General features: G+C 39.2%; 1 protein-coding gene and 1 long non-coding RNA gene across 11 annotated transcripts in view; one reads left to right on the top strand and one right to left on the bottom strand.

The window, feature by feature from the left end:
• The window catches only part of LOC100556634 (protocadherin alpha-C2), a 296,573-nt gene that overhangs the window by 137,956 nt on the left and 137,384 nt on the right, over positions 1 to 21,233 (top strand). Inside the window, exon 1 of one of the 10 annotated variants that reach the window (XM_016993061.2) lies at positions 3,997 to 6,130. The exons of 8 other annotated variants lie outside the window; for them this stretch is intronic. In XM_016993061.2, the coding sequence (XP_016848550.2) occupies positions 4,235 to 6,130 (1,896 nt within the window). In that variant the 5' untranslated portion in view covers positions 3,997 to 4,234. Of the gene's footprint in view, positions 1 to 3,996; positions 6,131 to 11,535; positions 15,145 to 21,233 lie in introns of those variants that run through there. One more of the 10 variants, XM_016993059.2, reaches the window with a different exon arrangement.
• LOC134298271 (uncharacterized) lies at positions 1,526 to 12,899 on the bottom strand. Its single transcript, XR_010005260.1, has 2 exons — positions 12,764 to 12,899; positions 1,526 to 2,117 (listed from the first exon to the last, which is right to left on the bottom strand). It is a non-coding gene; the product is annotated as an uncharacterized LOC134298271 (long non-coding RNA).

The following is a 21,233-nucleotide window of genomic DNA, read 5'->3' as shown; positions in this document are numbered from 1 at the left end:
AAGCAACAGTTGACTTCCTCTCTGCATCCTCTCTGTATCCAAAATTTCGTTCTACCTGGTGGAAAAAAGAATAAAATCTACTTATGTTTTTGGGAAATAGAAGGTGGAGGTGCTTTGAGAATTGGAAGCAAAGAGAGGTAGTTGTAATCTCTATCAGGACTTTTTGGATGAACTGACTGATGCAATGAGATAAACAGCCTAAGGCCCCTTCTACACTGTCCTATATCTCAGGATCTGATCCCAGGTTATCTGCTTTAACCTGGATTACACGAGTATCCACTGCTAGATAACCTGGGATAAGCAGATAATCTGGGATCAGATCCTAAGATATAGAGCAGTGTAGAAGGGCCCTAAGGCTGCAGTTCTGTCTGGGAGTAAAGCCAACTTAATGTACTTGGACATAATGTCTGAGTACACATCATAGTATTGTGTTATGCAATTTCTAGTTACTCTCTACATATGTGGTAATGGAAACACACAGACTTTTTTTCTCCCCTTTATTTTATTTTGCATTAGGGAAAGTGCATATGGTGGACACTGGATATTGAATTTCAATACTGAAATAATATTTGTGTCAAGTCTTCCAAGATTAAAGCCCTAGAACCTTGTGAATTGTTGGGACCTGATTTCAAAGTTTTTACAATGTCAAAGTAGAAGCAAAACATTTTCCTATTTCCAAATTATGGAATGATCCAATATGTGTTGAGAAGATATGAACAAGTTTTTTAAAATCATAGATTTAAAGTTATTTTTTAGACTACAAATACCAAGATCTACCAGCCAGCACAGGCAATGTTTATGTTAGATTTTATACTTAGAAAATAACCCAAAACATTGCTTATTCAGCCTTCTTGAACAGGCAGCTCCTAAGAGCCGAAACAAGAAAGCCTGGGATAAAAGAGCCCATTAGAGCAGAAGCACTTTTGAATGGAGTCACTCCCCCTGCTAAAGATAATAATTAAAAATATTCTGGTTTTACATTTTGCGGCCATTCTCCTGATCAGAAAAGACATAATTGATACCCAAGATGTAGAAGCATTGGAAGCTATACTGTGATATCCACAATATGAGTTGTACAATACTTTTTAGCATTTTATTCATAACTTTTATTAAGGAATGAATTGTCTGGCAAATGGCTTCATTAGATCTCCAGACAATATTTACATGACCCTAGGTATATAGGTATATAAAACAGGTATAAAAGATTACTGATAATAAATCATTTATTGATAATAAACCAGCATTTCCAAGATTTGCTAAACAGGTTGATTTCCCTTTTAATGAAGTGCAGCTGAAGCATTTTCTGCAGAGTCCACTGTAAACACTGCATATTTTGCTAACAGATGTATGTAAATGCATAAATCAGCCACTAGGTGGCAGGCTATGCCATTTTTCGCAATTCCAACATTGAGCTAAGGGATTGGAACCCAGTTTAAGAAGCAGTATTCTATAGGATCATCAAATTAACATATGGAATATTCATATTCTCTTTTCAGCAATAAAGAACCTAGAAAGAGACACAACAAAGAGAACAAAACCATTTATTCCCCCAGCTTACTCAGAGAAGTTGTTTTATACAAATTCTTGTTTTACATGCTGTGGACATTGTTTTGATCAGAAAATATTAAATTGATACAGAAGACTTAGGTCTCACCTACAATATAATGCAGATTCATAACATACTGTAGTTTTACTGCACTGAACTTCATTATATGGCGGTGTAGATTCCGATAATTCAGTTCAATGCAGTTAAATTGTGCTATGATATGGCAATGTAGAAACAGTAGATAGTATTTCTGAATAATAAAAAAGAACCAGAAATTATGGTTAAAATGGCAGGGAAAATCTTACTCAGAAAATAAACAAATAATACCCAAAGGGAGTAACCACATTTCATTTGAAGAATAGAGGTCATATTTCCCATGTATGAAAATCAGTTTCTGTATCTCCAGAGAGCAGACAGTAGGAAAGTATTCTGCTGTTGAAGACTTTGAAAAGAAGACTATGCTGGGCACGTTGAACCTGGTGTGGCTTGCTATGAGGCACCTTCAATTATCTCTACTTCCTGTGTGATGATAGGAGAGTGTCCTTTTTACTGCAAGCGCAATGAAGTTGAACTGTAATTGAAAGAAAATCAAGCATTATTATCGGGATGATCATTGTCAAAAGTAAGAGAAGAAACAAATGCCTGACAATCCTAGGAGAAAAACAACAAACAAATGTCAAAATTTTGAGGGTAATCTATAACCAGGTTGCGAAACAATCTAAGAGTCATAAGCTGGTCCTGGCCAAGCCAAATGCATTGTGAGCCAAGAGCCATGGTGTTCTCAAAAAACAATGGTTATTCTTATCTGTCACTTTCTTATCTAGAGACGTCCTCCATTTCCCAGATCTCTAGCACTGAATTAGCATCTGGGCCAGATCTACTGAGTGGGACTTTCCTTTACGTGGGACTTCTACTCTTTCTCGTCCTCCTGCTCCTAATCTGAAAACGACCTGCTGGACAGAAAGACTGGTCTTGTCCTCTGCTGACAAGGAGGACAGGGACATGATAGTGGAAGAGAATCCATTCACACAATTGATTTGCTGTCATGTGACTGGCAGGTTCTCTGTGTACTGCCAGTAATAACTGGACTGTGGATAGGAAACGTGATTAAATGGGGCCGGGCTGTGGCGCAGGCTGTTGAGCAGCTGCAATAAATCACTCTGACCATGAGGTCATGGGTTCGAGGCCAGCCCGTGGCGGGGTGAGCACCCGTCAATTAAAAATAAAAAAATAGCCCCTGCTCGTTGCTGACCTAGCAACCCGAAAGACAGTTGCATCTATCAAGTAGGAAATAAAGTACCACTTATAAAAAAAAAGTGGGGAGGCAAGTTTAACTAATTTACAAAATGGAATGAGGAAGTGCCGTCAGAGTGGATGATGAAGCAGCTGCTCCGCCCTGTGGCCAGAATTGAACATCCCCTCAGGAGAAGGTTAAATTGCCTCTGTATCTGTCTGTCTCGGTCTCTGTTTGATGTGTTTATGGGCATTGAATGTTTGCCCTATGTGTGTATAATGTGATCCGCCCTGAGTCCCCTTCGGGGTGAGAAGGGCGGAATATAAATACTGTAAATAAATAAATAAATTAATTAAATTTAAAACTTTGGGAAATTGAAGAGATATGAGAAGACAAGACAAGACAAGAAGATGTGATGAGTGATGAGAAAATTAAAGAATGAAGAACATCTATATTTTCTGAGGAAGACAAAAAAATTCAGGATTCTGTATGGTTGTCTGTCTGTAAATGTATATGGCAACGAGGAACAAGAAATCAAAACAAGGATTGGATATACGAGGATGAATGCAATGAAGATTAATGAAAAATGTTCAGATAAACAAAGAATATGATTGAAACAGCAAAAAAGACAAATGGAAGCTAAATACTTTTAATTTAAAAATAAATGTGGCTAAAATGAAATGTACAATATTATAAACACCTCGTTAAAGTTGTAAAAACAGTCACAAGGGGTCACTATTGTCTAAGGAAAGTCTGGAAATCTTGAGCTCCTCCCTCAAACGTGAATGAAACCCGTACAAGTCAGATCACAATGAGAGACCAGGCAGATGCAACACCACTAGAGGAGATTCAGCTGATTTCAGAGATGCCAGTTCAGATGAGCTTATGGAACTCTGTATTTCACTCTTAACAAAAAGGATTTATAAAAACAGCCACCCCTAAAAAACAAGATAGTGCTTGGATTTGTGTCTCAGTTTGCCATGGTTGCTTGGAAAGCCCCTTCTGCAGAGAGGAAGCTTCTGCATCTGATTCTGCTCCATGCTGCCTGGGAAATAGGGAGCGGCCAACTTCATTATTCTGTGCCGGAGGAATCTCAGCATGGCACCTTTGTGGGTCGAATTGCCCAGGACCTGGGGCTGGAAGTGAGTGAATTGGTGCCTCGGATGTTCCGGATGGTTTCCAAAGAGCAGGGAGAGTATTTTGAGGTAAATGTGCAGAATGGGATTTTATTTGTAAATTCTCGAATAGATAGAGAAGACCTGTGTGCCAGTAGTGTTGTGTGCAATATTCATTTGGAGGTGCTTGTGGATAAACCCCTGAGGGTTTTCCATGTGGAAGTAGAGATTGCTGATATAAATGACAATGCCCCCATTTTCCCAGTTTCAGAAAAGCTATTTACTATTGCCGAGTCTAGCATTCCTCATTCATGCTTTCCTCTAGAGGGAGCTTCTGATATGGATATTGCAGCAAATTGTTTGCTCAACTACCAACTTAGCCCAAATCCACATTTCTATCTAGAGGTAATGGAAAATCATGAACACAGTGCATCTTTATTTCTTGTTTTAAACAAGCCACTTGATAGAGAAGAACATCCTGTTCACCATTTATTACTCATAGCCACTGATGGAGGCCAGCCACAGCTCACAGGCACAGTCCAGTTGGTGATCAATGTGCTGGATGCCAATGACAACCCTCCTCTGTTTAACCAGTCTGTTTATAAAGTCCAGTTATTGGAAAATTCAGTTAATGGTTTATTAGTTATTAAGCTAAATGCTACTGATTTAGATGAGGGAACCAATAAAGAAATTACATACATATCCAGTAGTGTTTTCCCTCCAAATGGGAAAGAAAATTTTATTCTTGATGAAAAAACAGGAGAGGTCCATGTGAAAGGAAATTTGGATTTTGAAGAGAAGAATTTTTATGAAATGCAAATTGAGGCAAAAGACAAGGGGAATCCTCCTTTATCGGGACATTGCAAAATTTTGATTGAGATTCTGGATCTAAATGACAATGCACCTGAAATTTCAGTGATGTCTCTGTTGACCCCAGTTCCAGAAGACTCCCTGTCGGGAACAGTGGTAGCCCTCATCAGCATCTCAGACAGGGACACTGGTGTCAATGGACAAGTCAACAGTTCCCTGTGGCCTTCTCATATACCTTTCAAACTACTCTCCAGTGTTAAGAATTATTATTCTTTGGTACTGGCTGAATCACTAGACCGAGAACAAGTGGCTTCATATAAGCTGGTATTGACATCGCAAGACCAAGGAATGCCCTCTTTGTCAGCCACCAGCATTCTCATGGTACCAGTAAGTGATGTGAATGACAATGCACCTGCTTTCATGAAACCTTCCTACACTGTCTTTGTAAAAGAGAACAACCCACCTGGTGCCCATATCTTCACAGTATCTGCTTCAGACCCAGATGTTGCCGAGAATGGCCTGGTCAGTTACTGGATTGATGAGAAGCATGGCACTCTCTCCAGTTACATTTCAGTGCATTCAGAGAGTGGGAAGCTCTATGTTTTGCAGACCTTGGACTATGAGGAGCTGAAGTTGCTGGAATTTCAAGTGAGTGCCAAGGATGCTGGACTACCCTCTTTGTGTGGTAACGTGACTATTCAAGTTTTTGTGGTGGATGAAAATGACAATGCACCTGTGGTATCTGATCTAGAGGAGGTACCCATATTTCTGTTGGTTCCTGTGGCTACTGGAAATGTTGTGGGCAAGATCCATGCCATGGATGCTGATTCAGGGTACAACGCATGGCTACGTTATGAGTTATATGAAGCAAATAATGGCCCTTGGCGGGTGGGACTATACAGTGGTGAAATCAGCACCACACGTGGTTTGGATGACACAGAAGGCATAGTCAGCCAGCAATTGCGAATTGTGGTAAAGGACCATGGTAAGCCTCAACTCTCAGCTACAGCCACACTGAGTGTGTCCCTTGTGGCCAATGCCCAAAATATTAAAACTGACACACGTCTTTCTAAGGTACATGAGAATGCAAAGCCCCTGGTTGACAAAGTAAATATATATCTGATCATTGCAATCTGCTCAGTATCCAGCTTGTTCCTTCTAGCAATTGTTTTGTATGTAGCCTTGAGATGCCAGTGCCAGGCCAAGGAGGCAATGGTGTATGGACCAGGCACAGCCACGCTGGTTTGTGCTAGTGAGGTGGGCAGCTGGTCATATTCCAATCGTCACAGCCACATCTTAGCAGGAGTGAGCGGGGAAGCTGGTGCCAAAAGTGATCTCATGGTTTTCAGCCCCAATATTCCTGCCAATATGGAAAGTGGGGAAGTGGGGATTATGAAGGAGCCAGCTTCGAATGCATCATGGTCGGTGAGTTATATCTGTTTTGTGTTACGTTTTAGTTATCTGTTTTATTCTTTTTAATCCACATTTAATTATCTTTAGTAAACTTTGTAAATGTAATTTTTATTCAACAAAAAACAAACCTATAAACAACCAAAGGTATAAACACTAGACAAAAACAAAACAAAACTCAGAGACCCATCCCCCACCCACAAAAACAAAATCATGGAAATACTTTTTCTTGATATGTAAGATAACTAGAAGTAATACAAAATAGTCTACAACAATAATCCTTGCTACTACTAAAAACATATACTACGCATACAACAACAGTGCCTACTTTATGAGCCTCACACTCTCTGCCTGACGGTTTTAACTTCTTTGCTGTTTTACATCTATAATATATCACTAATGTCACCCTTCAACTATTAGTATCGATCTTCTAATTTAAAAAATAGTAAAAGCATGTCCCTGTTTGGGGTGTTAAAAGCTAGCAATATGGTATCTCTAAAAGGTAGTCAAGTATTTCTCCTAGATCATCATTGTCAGCTTATCCATCTTGGATTAACCAGATCTGACACACTTTCATAAACCAGTTTTCTTACGTTGGAGTTACTGGAACTTTCCATCTCTGGGCATACATAATTCTTGCTGCCATAATCATGTATATTATTAGATTTCCAATGTTTCTATTAAGCTGATCATCTAATTCGACCGTAACAATTCCTCAACTAACAAATGGATTTGATACCAATATTTCTGGGAATGATCACCACATATAATAATAAAATGTCCCAAAATTTTCCTCACATTTCCAACATTTGCTCAAACTTCTTTTGTTCACCTTAGAATTCCTCTCTGGTGTCAGATACCATCTCTGCATCATTTTATATATATAAAAATATTTCAGATCATTGCTCAACGTAAATTTCAAACTCTTTGTCCAAATCTTTTCCATCGTTCCATCTTAATTTGAATTTTTAGTAAACCTTGAGTGGGAATATTGGTGAAACATCTAGGACTAGGACTCTGAGGCACCCTTTGGATCCCTGTCAATGACAAAAACACAGTATCTGACTTTGGACATCTCAGCAATGGCAAACATTCTCTGAACAAACTATGTCCAGAGAGTCCTATCATAAGGTTTCCATAAGATGGAGTCAACTTAATGGCAAATAGTGACAACATATGAATTATCTACCATATTGAATACAGCTGCGACAGACCTATGACAGCATTTTGTTTCTCTTTTAGATTTAGTTTTAGAAGCCTATAGATTTACATTTAGTTTTTCTGAAAATAATGTAGGAAATTGATAAATATATAGTGGCATACTTTTCTTACTCTACCAAAGTATCCGGATAATTGATGCATAATTATGTTTAAAAATAGATGTGAATTTTTGGATTATAAGTAATAGCAATATAGTAATGTCTGTTTTCAGTAAGTTGTACGATGTTTCTGCTTTTGTTTTTTGAAAGACGCCAAGAAAATGATAGAGTAAGATGAAGCTAGATTTAAATATCTAATCTGCTGATCTTTGTAAAAATATGCTTCTGGAAAATGGCCACACAGCCCGGAAAACTCACAGCAACCCAGTGATTCCGGTCATGAAAACCTTTGACAACACTTTGTAATAATAGTTTTCTATTAGATTTTTTCTTTTTTCTTTTTTAAGGCTGGCTTGTGTCAGTTGTTGTCTTTTGAGGATATGCCATATCATTGTTTAATCCCATCAATAATTAGTGGTTTAAAGAAATTAAACAGTCACTTGATTATAGGTAATATTCTAGTGATATATCTACCATTTTGTTATGAAAAGAATTTAAATAAAAATATAAACTAACTGGCAAAACAAGTATTTTCATGATGAGCTATGTATAAGTGGAGGATTGACTTGTGTCCTTAAAGAACTGGGTTGGCAGGAACATATGTGTGTGGCATTGGATTTTCATTCTCAATACTTTGTACCTCTAGTTGGGGCATATATTAAATGTAAGTATGATGATTGGGTCAATGCAAGAAGGACATTTTGTGAAGTATAATTTATTGAATGAGCGAACAGAATCTGATTAAGGTTTTGATCACAAACTGCTGTATAGAAGTATACCTGCTACATTATAAGTAGCACAAAGCAACTTCTAGGAGATAATTGGATTGCCTTTTCTATTTCTTTGATTTTTTTATTCTATTTCCTTCACCAGTATACCAGTCCTACCCTGGGTCACCTGTTCTGTCTTAGCTCTGTGTGTCTGTGGTGCCATATTTGGGAATACCTCAGCTTTCATGTACAAGCTTCTTTCCCTAAACATCTATAGACATTATAACTTCACTCCAAATGTGTCACTGTCACCATAGAAACAAGGATGTTGAAATATAAACCGTCACTAGTAGAGCCAGTCATGATGCATGCATATGTGTGTGTGTGTGGATAAAGAAAATATTTTAAAGTTACTTAAACATGATTTCAAAGGATTTTTTTTTTCATGATGATGATTTTTCAAAAATAACAAATGTTAATCAAAGCAGTAAATAATGCTTACCTCCTTTCTCTCTTAACCTCCCATAGTTATAATTTAACTTCTGTGCTTAACTCCAAGAATTAATTTCAATTCCGCTTCACAACAGATCTCCCTCAACAATTACATACAAACTTTCAAGGCTCATCTCCAACATCCTACATGTCCTTCTTCACTTGCCATAAATTAGGTAACAGAGTTACATATATATCACAATTATGGTATATAATGATTCCATATCATAATCTCCTCAATATAAAAATAAAAACAATTTTGCAAATTGCCCTTTCAATGAGAACACATGCTCATCTATAACATCTGTCATTTTCTATACACCTGAAGTGATAAGAAGGGAGCCAGCGTCCAAGGAGTCTTCTCTTCTTCAGGAGCCATATCCCAAAAGTGGAAGGACTGTGAAAAGAGCTTCCCCAAAGCCCAAGGAGGTTCATATTGGAGAATACTGCTCTTCAGATAACTTGTATTGTGCATTATCAGCCATAACCATATTTTAATTTCTGCCCAGAAACGCACTGGTAGCCAGTGAAGCAATTGTAACAAAGGATTTCAGTGTTTTCTGTGACTTTCACCAAGGAACAGTCTGGCTTAAGTTCTATGGTGCAGTTAAAGTTTCTGAACACATTTCAATGCCTTGTGTTACAGCTCTCTCTCTGTATATGTGTGTGTGTGTGTATATCACACATACACATATACATATATATGCCATGGGTCATCTGAAGTAGACAGTGGTATACAGTTTCAGTGTTGGACTAGGACTCTGGGTGATGTGAGCTTAAATTCCTGTTGAATCATACTTGGTGATATTGGACAAGTCATGCTCTTGCAGCCTAAGGGAAAGGTAATGTCAAGCTTCCTCTAAATAAATCTTGCTAGGAAAACCTTATGATATGCTGTAAATCTGACTTCAAATGGAGGTATTTAACAACAACTGCAGCAGAAACAACAACAATGCATACCACAATGACCATACAAAGAATGGGAAAAACAGTTAAAACTTGCTTTAATTGTGCAAATACACTTTAGATCACCACAGAAGCCTGGAGATCCAGGGTCAAGACTGAATTCAGCTGTACATCCTAACTGCAAATCTGATTCTTCAGGAGAACTGTAACCTTATCCAGCACAGTCCCCGTGTCTCATCTGGATTAAGTTTCAATGTGCTTGCTTTCATCTAGTCCATTTCTAATGTGAAATCCCAAATCCCTTGCTCAGATTCCAATTATAAAGGACAAAAACAGAGTTGTAGTAAACAATATTTCATTGTCAACAGATCTCAAAATTTTGGAAGTTTCTCCTAGCATGTTATATAGATGTTAAATAACATGGAGGAGAAGTCTGGGGGATCTTATGAGTTAATGGCCACAACATTGAACAATTGTCTCCCCACACCATCTTTCAACCATCTCCTTACTCTAAGTACTGAGACCATTATAACACAGTCCTCAAAGTTCTATTCCAGAGAGATGATGAAAAAGGATACCATGATTTTAAAGTATCCAAAATGCAGAGAAGTACCCCATAACCGATACTGGTGGAAAATGCCACCATGCTCACAAAATCCTGAGGTCAAATTGAATCTGGATAATCTGTTCTAAAACCTCAAGAATGAAATATTGGCACAAATCCCATTCTATGTGTCATGTTGTTTTGAAAGTTACCAAGCAATTTTGAAGAACCAACAGAATCAACTCTCTCTTTTTTGTGTGTGGAAATAAATTAAATGGATAGTTGATGCTTCTAGAGATAAAATATTTAAAGCATAATCCAAAACAGCCATCTTCAAATTTATGCACCTAATAGTGAGAAGAAGCTGTCTGTTTACAGGAAACATGAGAGGAAGCTGCCAGGCATGGAAGAGTCCATAGAGAAGTGAACACAACTGGATGAAAATGGTGACCCAAGTGAAATGCTGTAACATTCAGACTTTCTTATCTCAACCTGGAATAGGGTAGATAACAGCAAATAAAACAATGAGGTAACTGGAACAGCTTTAAGGACAAATTATAATATCTGGGACTATGTAATTCAAAGAAAAGTCAAGAAAGTGGCAAAATTATGAAGGTTGTGGAGGAACTTGATAGAAATGTGTCTTTTTCTCACTCTAATGATAGAATCTTAGGTCATGCAATGGAAAAGAATGCTGGGATATTCAGGATAGAGAAAAGGAGATACTTCTTTAAATAACATGTAGTTTTCTGACACATGATATTAACCACCATCTTAGATTAGATAGATCCATAAAATTATCAACGTCTACTAGTCACGATAATTATATTCTGCCTTCAAAATCAGACAGCATACTTCTGAATACTAATCATTGAGGAAAACAGCGAAGATGCTGCTATTACACATATTCTGTTTGTGAGCTTTCCAGTGAGACCTTGGAGATAAGATGCTGGATTTATGATTCAGTAGGGCTGTTGACATTTCTTTGGTACATTTTATGAGTCATCAAGTCTTAGGCTGCTATATACTCTGACTTTGCTGTCTAGATTGATGACATCTGATGGTTTTTGTGCCATATTTTGGTTGCTTTTTTGATTTGGTGACAAGAAGCAGTGATTGTTTGATTCTAGTCGCCAGTAACTGGCAATATAAAATTCTAGTGTAATAGCAGTATGTCCTTGTACTACTAACACCAAAATCTTCTACCATTAATTACCTCAATATAAAAGCTTATGGAAACCATATTATTTTTATCTGAGTCTGTTTAGTTGAACAGAACTCAATGGAATGGATGAAAATCTAGATTTTATTTATTTATTGTGTCAGAAGCGAATTCAGAATATGGTTATAATGTATAGGAAAAACCACAAATAAAGTTAAAAAACTTAGATTAAATTTCCTTTGACTAGAAGCTGGCCACTTTGAGTGCCTCTGGTGTCACTGTAAGAAGGTCCTCCATGGTGCATGTGGCAGGGCTCAGGCTGCATTGTAGTAGGTGGTCTGTAGTTTGCTCTTCTCCCCATGTTGTGGACTCCACTTTGTGGCCCCATTTCTTAAGATTGGCTCTGCATCTCATGGTGCCAGAACACAGTCTGTTCAGTGCCTTCCAGGTTGCCCAGTTTTCTGTGTGCCCAAGAGGGAGTCTGTCATCTGGCATCAGCCACTGATGGAGGTTCCGGGTTTTAACCTGCCACTTTTGGACTCTCACTTGCTGAGGTGTTCCTGAGAGTATTTCTTAGGAACACTTCTTAGGAAACTATTTCTTAAGGCGTTGGCATGCTAACTGATATCCGAACAGAGGATGGGCCGGAGATGTCATTGCCTTGGTCCTTTCATTACAGGCTGCTACTTCCCGATGGATGTCAGGTAGTGCAAGACCGGCTAAACAGTATAATTTCTCCAGCTGTGTAGGCCGTAGGCATCCTGTGATAATGTGGTATGACTCATTAAGAGCCACATCCATTGTTTTAACATGGTGAGATGTATTCCACACTGCGTATTCAGTAGCAGAGTAGCAAAGCATAAGGGTCAATGTCTTCACTGTGTCTGGTTGTGATCCCCAGGTTGTGCCAGCCAGTTTTTGTATGATGTTATTTCTAGCACCCACTTTTTGCTTGGTATTCAAGCAGCACTTCTTATAAATCAGAGCATGGTCCAGAGTAACTCCCTGGTATTTGGTGATAGAGCAGATCTGTTGATTCACTTATGCAGCTGATTTCAAACAATGTCCTCTAAGTAGACTAGGTTTGGATCCAACACAATGTTCCCAGCCTAATCAGTTATTGGCCAATGGTTTATTCCAAACTGTGGGAATTATTTTTTTCAAAAGTCAACAGATCAGCTTCACACAGAACAGTAGAAGAAAAATATAGAAGTTTGTTGCAGGTACATTGCAAAATGTAATCTAGAAAGTAATCCAAAAAGTAAGAAAAATCCAAGCCTGTGTGGCATTTATACTGATTGTCACAAGATGTCGCTACCTACCAAAAATCAAAATGTTCTTTCTATACAAAGATCAAAGCCCCTCCCAGAAATACAGTAAGAAGATTCAACTATGTGGGGTGCCTAAGAAGATGGCATGGATATTACCGTGTAACAACTGGCTATTGTCCTACCATTTCTTTCTGACAGGGGAATGAATTTTATTTTATTTTTTGAGAAAAGGAATAATACTTACCATTAACTATGGCTGTTTTGCACCAGTGCCCCTTGGTGAAGAGCTGGATGCTGCAGTTGATTCTGTTCCACAGAGCCTGGGAAATGGGGAATGGGCAGCTCCATTATTCTGTTCCTGAAGAATCCCAGCATGGAACCTTTGTGGGCCGCATTGCCCAGGACCTGGGCCTAGAAGTGGAAGAGCTCATGCCTCGGATGTTCCGGATGATGTCCCAAGGCCGTGGGGATTATTTTGAGGTAAATGTGCAAAATGGGATTTTATTTGTTAATTCACGGATAGATCGGGAGGAGCTGTGCGCCAAGATGCCTGTATGCATGGTTCATCTGGAAGTGATCCTGGATAAACCCTTGAAGGTCTTTCATGTTGAAGTAGAGATCAAGGATATCAATGACAATGCTCCTGTATTTCCAGCATCTGAGCAAATCTTGATGATTTCTGAATCCAGACTTCCGGACTCATCTTTTCCACTAGAGGGAGCCTCTGATGATGATATAGGTTCAAACTCTCACCTGAGCTACAAAATCAGCCCAAATGATTATTTTATCTTGGATGTTCAGGACAGTGAGAAGCATGGTGAGTCTTTAGTTCTTGTCTTAAGGAAGTCTCTTGATAGAGAGGTAAGCCATGTATACCATTTGTTACTTACAGCCACTGATGCAGGCAAACCAGAGCAAACTGGCACAGCTCAGTTGACTATAAATGTTTTGGATGCAAATGATAATGCACCATTATTTAATCAGTCTGTGTATCAAGTAAAACTATTTGAAAATGCAACAAAAGGAACATTACTTATCAGTCTAAATGCTACAGATCTTGATGAGGGAATTAACAAAGACATCACATATTCAATTCGAAGTGTTAATCCACAGAGTTTAGGAGCTTTGGTTAATTTAGATCCAAGCAATGGACAAATTAGATTAAGTTCAGAAATTGATTTTGAAAGCATGAAAGTAGGTGAAATTAGAGTAGAAGCAACAGACAAAGGCTTACCTCCAATGAGAGGACACTGCAAAGTTCTGATTGAGGTGCTGGATGTGAATGACAATGCTCCAGAGATATCGATCTCATCCTTGTCAGTACCTGTGCCAGAAGACTCCTCGCTGGGAACTGTAGTGGCCCTGGTCAGCATTTCTGATAAAGACTTTGGTGCCAATGGTCAAGTCAGCTGCTCCCTGTGGCCTCCAGGGCTCCCCTTCAAGTTGCTGTCCAACTTTAAAAATTATTATTCTCTGGTGCTGTCTGAAACTCTGGATAGAGAGCAGGTGACTGAGTATAGGCTACTGGTGATGGCACAAGATCAAGGGGAACCATTGCTTTCCACCAGCACCAGCCTGGTTGTGCCAATCAGTGACATAAATGACAATGCACCCACATTTACACAGGCCTCTTACACAATCTTTGTAAATGAGAACAACCCACCTGGTGCTCACATCTTCACAGTCTCTGCCGCAGACCCAGACATGGCTGAAAATGCCCTGATCAGCTATTGGATAGATGAGACACTCTGGCCACTCTCAAGCTACATCTCAGTTCACTCAGAAAGCGGGAAGCTTTATGCCTTGCAACCTTTGGACTATGAGGAGATGAAGCTTTTGGAATTCCAGGTGAAAGCCAAGGATGCTGGAATGCCTTCTTTGTGTGGCAATGTGACGGTTCAAGTCTTTGTGGTGGATCTGAATGACAATTCACCTGCTGTATCTGCGCCAGTGGAGGCCCTGGCCATGCTGATGGTTCCCATAACAGCTGGACATGTGGTGGGCAAGATTCATGCCTTAGATGCTGACTCGGGTTACAATGCATGGCTGCGCTATGAGCTGCATGATACAACACATGGACCCTGGAGGATTGGATTGTATAGTGGAGAGATCAGTACCGCACAAACTCTGGATGAGGCCGAGGGCAATACCATCCAAAATATTCTTGTGCTCATAAAGGATCATGGTAGGCCTGCACTGTCAGTCACAGCCACCTTCAGTATATCACTGATAGCAACTGCCCAGGCTCCTCATGCTGATACCCATCTTCCCAGGCTGGGGGTGAGTCCAGGGACCTCAGGGAACAATTCTAATATCTACCTGATCATCGCTATATGCTCAGTGTCCAGCTTGTTCCTGCTGGCAATCGTAGTATACGTGGCACTGCGATGCCAGTGTCAGCCAAAGGAGGAAGTGGTGTATGGACCTGGCACAGCCACATTGGTTTGTGCCAGCGAAGTGGGCAGCTGGTCGTACTCAAATCGCCATAGCCACATCCTGGCAACCGCAGCTGGAGAGGCTGGAGCAAAGAATGACCTCATGGTTTTTAGCCCCAACATTCCTGTTTTTGCTGAGAATGGGAATGTGCAGAATGGAAAGGAGTTAGTCCCAAATGCACATGGACAGGTGAGTCACCTTTGTATTACCATATTGAGTCACTTTCTCTATGTCAGTATCTCTATAAATATAAACATCCATCTTTGCAATATGTTCCTTGATTAATGCCAAACAAATAGCTTTGGCATTTCTGGTATATGGCTTACAACTCCTTCTTCAATATAAGAACAGCAAGGAGGGAGCCATTCTGGCTTCCCCAAGAAGAAGGGGGTTCCAGAGTTTAGGAGCAGCCACCGAGAAGGCCTTCTCTCTTGTTCCAACCAACCGAGCTTGAGATGGAGATGGAACTGTGAGAAGGGCCTCTCCTGAAGATCCAGGGCCCAGGCAGGTTTGTACAAGGGGATGCGGTCTGCAAAATAGACTGAACCTGAAACATCTAGGGCAGTGGTTCTCAACCTGTGGGTCCCCAGGTGTTTTGGCCTACAACTCCCAGAAATCCTTGTCAGACTACCAGCTATATATATATATATATATATATATATATATATATATATATATATAATTTTTATTAAGATGAAAATAGTTTTAATTACATAAAAAGTGGGGTAACATTATAGGTAAAGAAAAGTAGGAAAAAATAGAGAGAGAAAATCTAGAAAGAAAAAAATATGGCAGGGGAAATAGGATGTGGAAGGGTGTTTTCAGGGGGAAAGTGGGGTGGGGTAAGGAGAGCTAAGGGGTAAAGTTTGTAACTTCTGTCCTTCTTTCGTCCGTTTTAGGTCCATAATATAAAAAAATGTGTAAAGATTATTTCTTTCCCTTATTAAGTCCTGATCTCGTCTCCAAATACTTTTCAAAGGAGGACCAATCTGTCATTTTGAAGCCTTTACTGGTATTCTCCTTTAAAAGAAATGTTAATTTATCCTTGTCCTTAATTTCCATAACTTTAAGTATCCATGCCTTCGTATCAAGTATTGTATCCATCTTCCATTCTTTCGCATAGACCATACTTGCCGCTGTAATGAAATAAGTAAATAACTTATCTTTGTTTCGATCCACAAAAAGTTCTGTATCGAACATTCCCAGCAGGTAATATTCAGGTCTCATAGCAAAATCCATTTTAAAAATTCTTTGCCATTCTTTATGAATGTTCTTCCAATATCCCATTATCTCTTCACAGGACCACCACATATGGAAGTATGAGCCTTCCTTAGACTTACACTTCCAACATTTATTGTCCATCTTCTTATACATCATTCCAAGTTTCTTTGGCGTCATGTACCAACGATGTAGCATTTTTAGCCAATTCTCCCTCAGATCTGAGGCATATGTAAATTTAATTTTATTCTCCCAGATTTCTTCCCATTCCTTTAGTTGTATTGGTCTGCCTATGTTTCTGGACCATTTAATCATTGAGTTCTTTATTTCTTCAATTTCCGTAGACCAGTCAAGCAATTTGTTATATATATTTGTTATAATTGTTTTGTCAGATTGTATCAATTTTTCCCAAAAGTCCTCTTCTGCAAATCCTATTTTGCTATCCATATTAAATTTTTCCCTAATTTGCAAGTAGTGAAGCTGATGTTTGTGAGTACCTGGGTCTCTAGGTTCAGAGGCAGCCCCATGTAGAGCATGTTATAGTAATTGAGATGGAATGTAAGTAAGGCATGGACCACCATGACCAGATCTGACCTCTCAAGGAATGGGTGCAGTTGGTGCACAAGTTTTAATTATGCAAAGGCCCTCCTGGCCACCGCCGATACCTGGGTCTCTAGGTTTGGTGCTGAGTCCAAGACGACCTCCACACTGCGGACCTGTGTCTACAGGAAGAGTTTAACCCCATCTAGCACAAAACGTATCATTCTCATTTATATTAAATGTACTTTGGTGAAAACTAAATCACTATTTGATCTGGTAAAACATGTTGCTAAAACCTCCAGTGTTCAATTTTAAAGTTATTTGTTCATTTTTAAGACTACATTTTTTTATCAGTAATAGAGAATGGGGTTCAGTCTTCTTTCAGTTGAGTGTGGCTAACATCCTGTTGGTGATATAAACAGGTACAAATTACCTTATGCTTTGAGTGCTTGAATGAACTTTTACTGCTCAGTAGAAGTTTTCACATTTTATGCATGGATGTAGAGTTCTATATTTGGTGCCATAGCACATAGATGCATATTGCAAAAAGATATGTATCACACATTGTTCATAGCTGCACATTGATGTGCATTGTGAATTGATGTATATCACATATGTTCATCTATTCACAATCTGCGTTTAGTTGTACAACTATTCAGAAATGAGGCAGCTTTTCTCAGCTGCCTCGTACTGTGCAGTCCATAACTACTTTATAGCTAAGAATCAAGGCAGCTAAGTATTCTATGCTCATCTTCTCTGCATGTATTTTCTTCTCATTTCTGGACAAATGTCTTTTAACAATCTGGTAACCTCAGAAATGGTCACTCTACCATTCAGATTTTAAGATTTATTTGAATTTATTAATATTCCCATGAACTTTAGTATGAATTTGAATTAAATATGGAAATAAGAGAAAACATAGCAGTGTGAGAGAAGGAAGGAAACTGAGGAACTCTTTTCCTAACTAGCTCCAGATTGTCCCTCCTACATTATTGCTCTGCATCCTGTTGAATCCCAAATGCTTATTTACAAAGGAAATACAGTTCTGGAATCTCATGTGCTGGGGAGTGGGAAAAGACTGGCAGGAGAAGGGGGTAATTAATAAAGCACACCTCTTTTTCTCAGTTTCTTAGCCCAAAAGCTTCCCATAACTAAATTGATCTTTCTCTAAATATGGCAGATACTTGTCGAATGGTAAAATGTCATTATATGTAACATATAGTTAGGTTTCTTATACTAAGCTTGAATGGGAAACTCTTGGCAAATTTCCCACATCAAATTAGGCTGTCTGTTGGCTTCTTTTAATTTTGTTTTGTATGTATAGGATTTCTATCTCCAAGCCAATGTGGTATAGTAGTTTGACTGTTGGACTACAACCAGGGTTGCATCCTTGCTCAGCTGTGGAAACCCACTGAAGTACTTTGAGCAAGTCACATATTCAGCCTCAGAGGAAGGCAAAGGCAATCCATCTCTGAAGAAATTTTGCAAGAAAACCGTGTGATAGGCTTGCCTTAAGGTCAGCAGAATGATGGAAATAACCTGAAGGCACACAACACCAATAACAGTTTTCTATCTCCAAGAGCATTAACATTTTCAAATGTCTGAACCAATTACAAGTTTCATTCCAGTGATATATTTATAAGGTAAAGGTAAAGGTTTCCCCTTGACGTTAAGTCTAGTTGTGTCCGACTCTGAGGGTTGGTGCTCATTTCCATTTCTATTCTGAAGAGCTGGCGTTGTCCATAGATGCCCATATTTCCAGAGTGTAAATACATGAAACAATCCCTTAGGGCAGTGGTTCTCAACCTGTGGGTCCCCAGGTGCTTTGGCCTGGCTTTGGTTTACCAGCTGTTAGGATTTCTGGGAGTTGAAGGCCAAAACATCTGTGGACCCACAGGTTGAGAACCACTGCCTTAGGGATTTTGGAGCATCTTGTCAGAAAGAATAGCTGATGTTGAACTACAATCTATACAAAAATAAGAATTGAAATGGTAAGGATTTGGGTTAATGGGTTAAAAAAATCCTCAAATATTTTGCCACCATACCGCTAAAATTCTTTTTTTATAAACAGGTTTTATTCCAGAGTAGAGATAGCAATCCAGTCACTTCAGCTGATCATTGCTGAGAAAGTAATTTTGATAACCATGCATAGAAGAGTATCATATAATGTAACTGATTTAGTAGAATCCAAAATTATTTTGAACAAAACCTTGCATTTATCTCAAAACACTGCCATAAGCTGAGAGTGAAGCTTGGGCTTTGAACTGTTAAGAATGTGCCAGAATTAGTGCTTCCGTTCATAGTTTAGAACAGCAGCAGATGGGAGTAACAGGATTTTCAGAGAACATTTTTTTAACAGCAACCAAATGTTTCAGGAAATTATTGGAAGAAGAACTAAAAGAATGATGTCAAATGATGGGTTAGGCCAAATAAGGCAAGAACTATAGAACATGATCACAGGAAACAGTTGAAAGAAAGGGATATTCAATTAAGGCACAGCTTTCTTAGAAGTTCCAATTTTGAAATGCATTCGCATTCTGAACAAATGTCTAAATCAGGGGTGGGCTAATACTAAAGGCTATGGGATGAATTAACTTTCTGGGACTCCTTGGAATGGGCTAACCCTTCATTCAGCCTATTACTGAAAATAATCTTTATTTTTAAAAATTGCACTCCAAGCACCCTCTGGTGGGGATGGTGTATTTTCACTATATTTCTGGCCTTTTTGCACCCCCTAGAGGGGATTTTGCAAAGACTAGTTTGGAGCCCCAATGGCGAAGTGTGTTAAAGCACTGAGCTGCTGAACTTGCAGACCTAAAGGTCCCAGGTTCAAATCCCAGGAGCGGAGTGAGAGCCCGCTGTTGCTCCAGCTTCTGCCAACCTAGCAGTTTGAAAACATGCCAATGTGAGTAGATCAATAGGTACCGCTCCGGCGGGAAGGTAACGGCGCTCCATGCAGTCATGCTGGCCACATGACCTTGGAGGTGTTTACGGACAATGCTGGTTTTTCGGCTTAGAAATGGAGATGAGCACCAACCACCAGAGTCAGACATGACTGGACTTAACGTCAGGGGAAACCTTTACCTTACTAGTTTTGACTCTGGTTTTTGAGCCAGATAATGTTATAATGCTAGATCACTGCAATGGTTCTCAACCTTCCTAATGCCATGACCCCTTAATACAGTTCCTCATGTTGTTGTGACCCCCAAACATAAAATTATTTTCGTTGCTACTACATAACTGTCATTTTGCTACTGTTATGAATCGTAATGTAGATATCTAATATGCAGGATGTGTTTTCATTCACTGGGCCAAATTTGGCACAAATACCCGATACACCCAATTTGAATACTGGTAGGATTGGGAGAGGGATTGATTTTGTCATTTGGGAGTTGTAGTTGCTGGGATTTATAGTTTACCTACAATCAAAGAGCATTCTAAACCCCACCAACGATGGAATTGAACCAAACTTGGCACACAGAACTCCCATGATCAACAGAAAATACTGGAAGAGTTTGGTGGGCATTGAACTTGAGTTTCAATGCCCTACATCCAGAGATCCAGAGATCTCAACCTGTGGGTCCCCAGGTACTTTGGCCTGGTTTTGGTTTACCAGCTGCATCCAGAGATCATTGTGGACTCCAAACAATGATGGATCTGGACCAAACATGGCATGAATACTCAATATGTCCAAATATGAACACTGGTGGAGTTTGGGGAAAATAGACTACATTTGGGAGTTGTAGTTCCTGGGATTTATAGTTCACTACAATCAAAGAGCCCCTTGAACCCCACCAACGATAGAATTGGGCCAAACTTCCCACACAGAACCCCCATGACTAACAGAAAATACTAGAGGGATTTGGGAGATATTGACAGCGATTTAGGGAAGATGTAGTTCACCTACCTCTGGAGAGTACTGTGAATTAATATGTGTTTTCTGATGGTCTTTGGTGACTCCTCTGACACCCCCTTGTGACCCTCTCCAGGGGTCCCGACCCCCAGGTTGAGAAATGCTGCTTTAATGCAATGTTTTAGCGCAACTTTTTTTGAACATCACCTAGTGGCAGTTTTAGACATTTACATGAATCTGTTGTGTAGTGTTTGCTGTGGACTCTGCAGAAGGTGCTTCAGCTGTACTCCTCCAAAAAAAAGAAGAAGAAAAAAGAAAAAAAAAGAAAATCAACCTGTTTAGTAAGCCTTGTAAATTCTGACTTGTCACCAGTAAATGGTTGATTTTTATACTTATTTTATTTACCTATGAACCCAGGCTTAAGTAAAAAATTCTTGGGCGAACAGGGGTCCTGAGTGGAATAGTTTAATAAGCCCTGTGCTAGAGGTCATTTTGGGGGCATTTTCAAACAAATTTTATGATGGGGTAGAATTAAAAAATCCTCTGTTGGGTATGCATGCAGCCTGCATGTTTTTTTTAATTTTTTAATTTTTTTATTTCTTTTTGATACATCATAACAATTAACTATTTTTGCCATACATAACTTATTTCAGTATACATTGTTCCA

Source organism: Anolis carolinensis, chromosome 4 (genome assembly GCF_035594765.1).
Source record: "Anolis carolinensis isolate JA03-04 chromosome 4, rAnoCar3.1.pri, whole genome shotgun sequence".
NCBI lineage: Eukaryota > Metazoa > Chordata > Lepidosauria > Squamata > Dactyloidae > Anolis > Anolis carolinensis.
The sequence above is the reverse complement of the archived record's forward strand: the minus strand, read 5'-3'. Positions and strand labels throughout refer to the sequence as shown.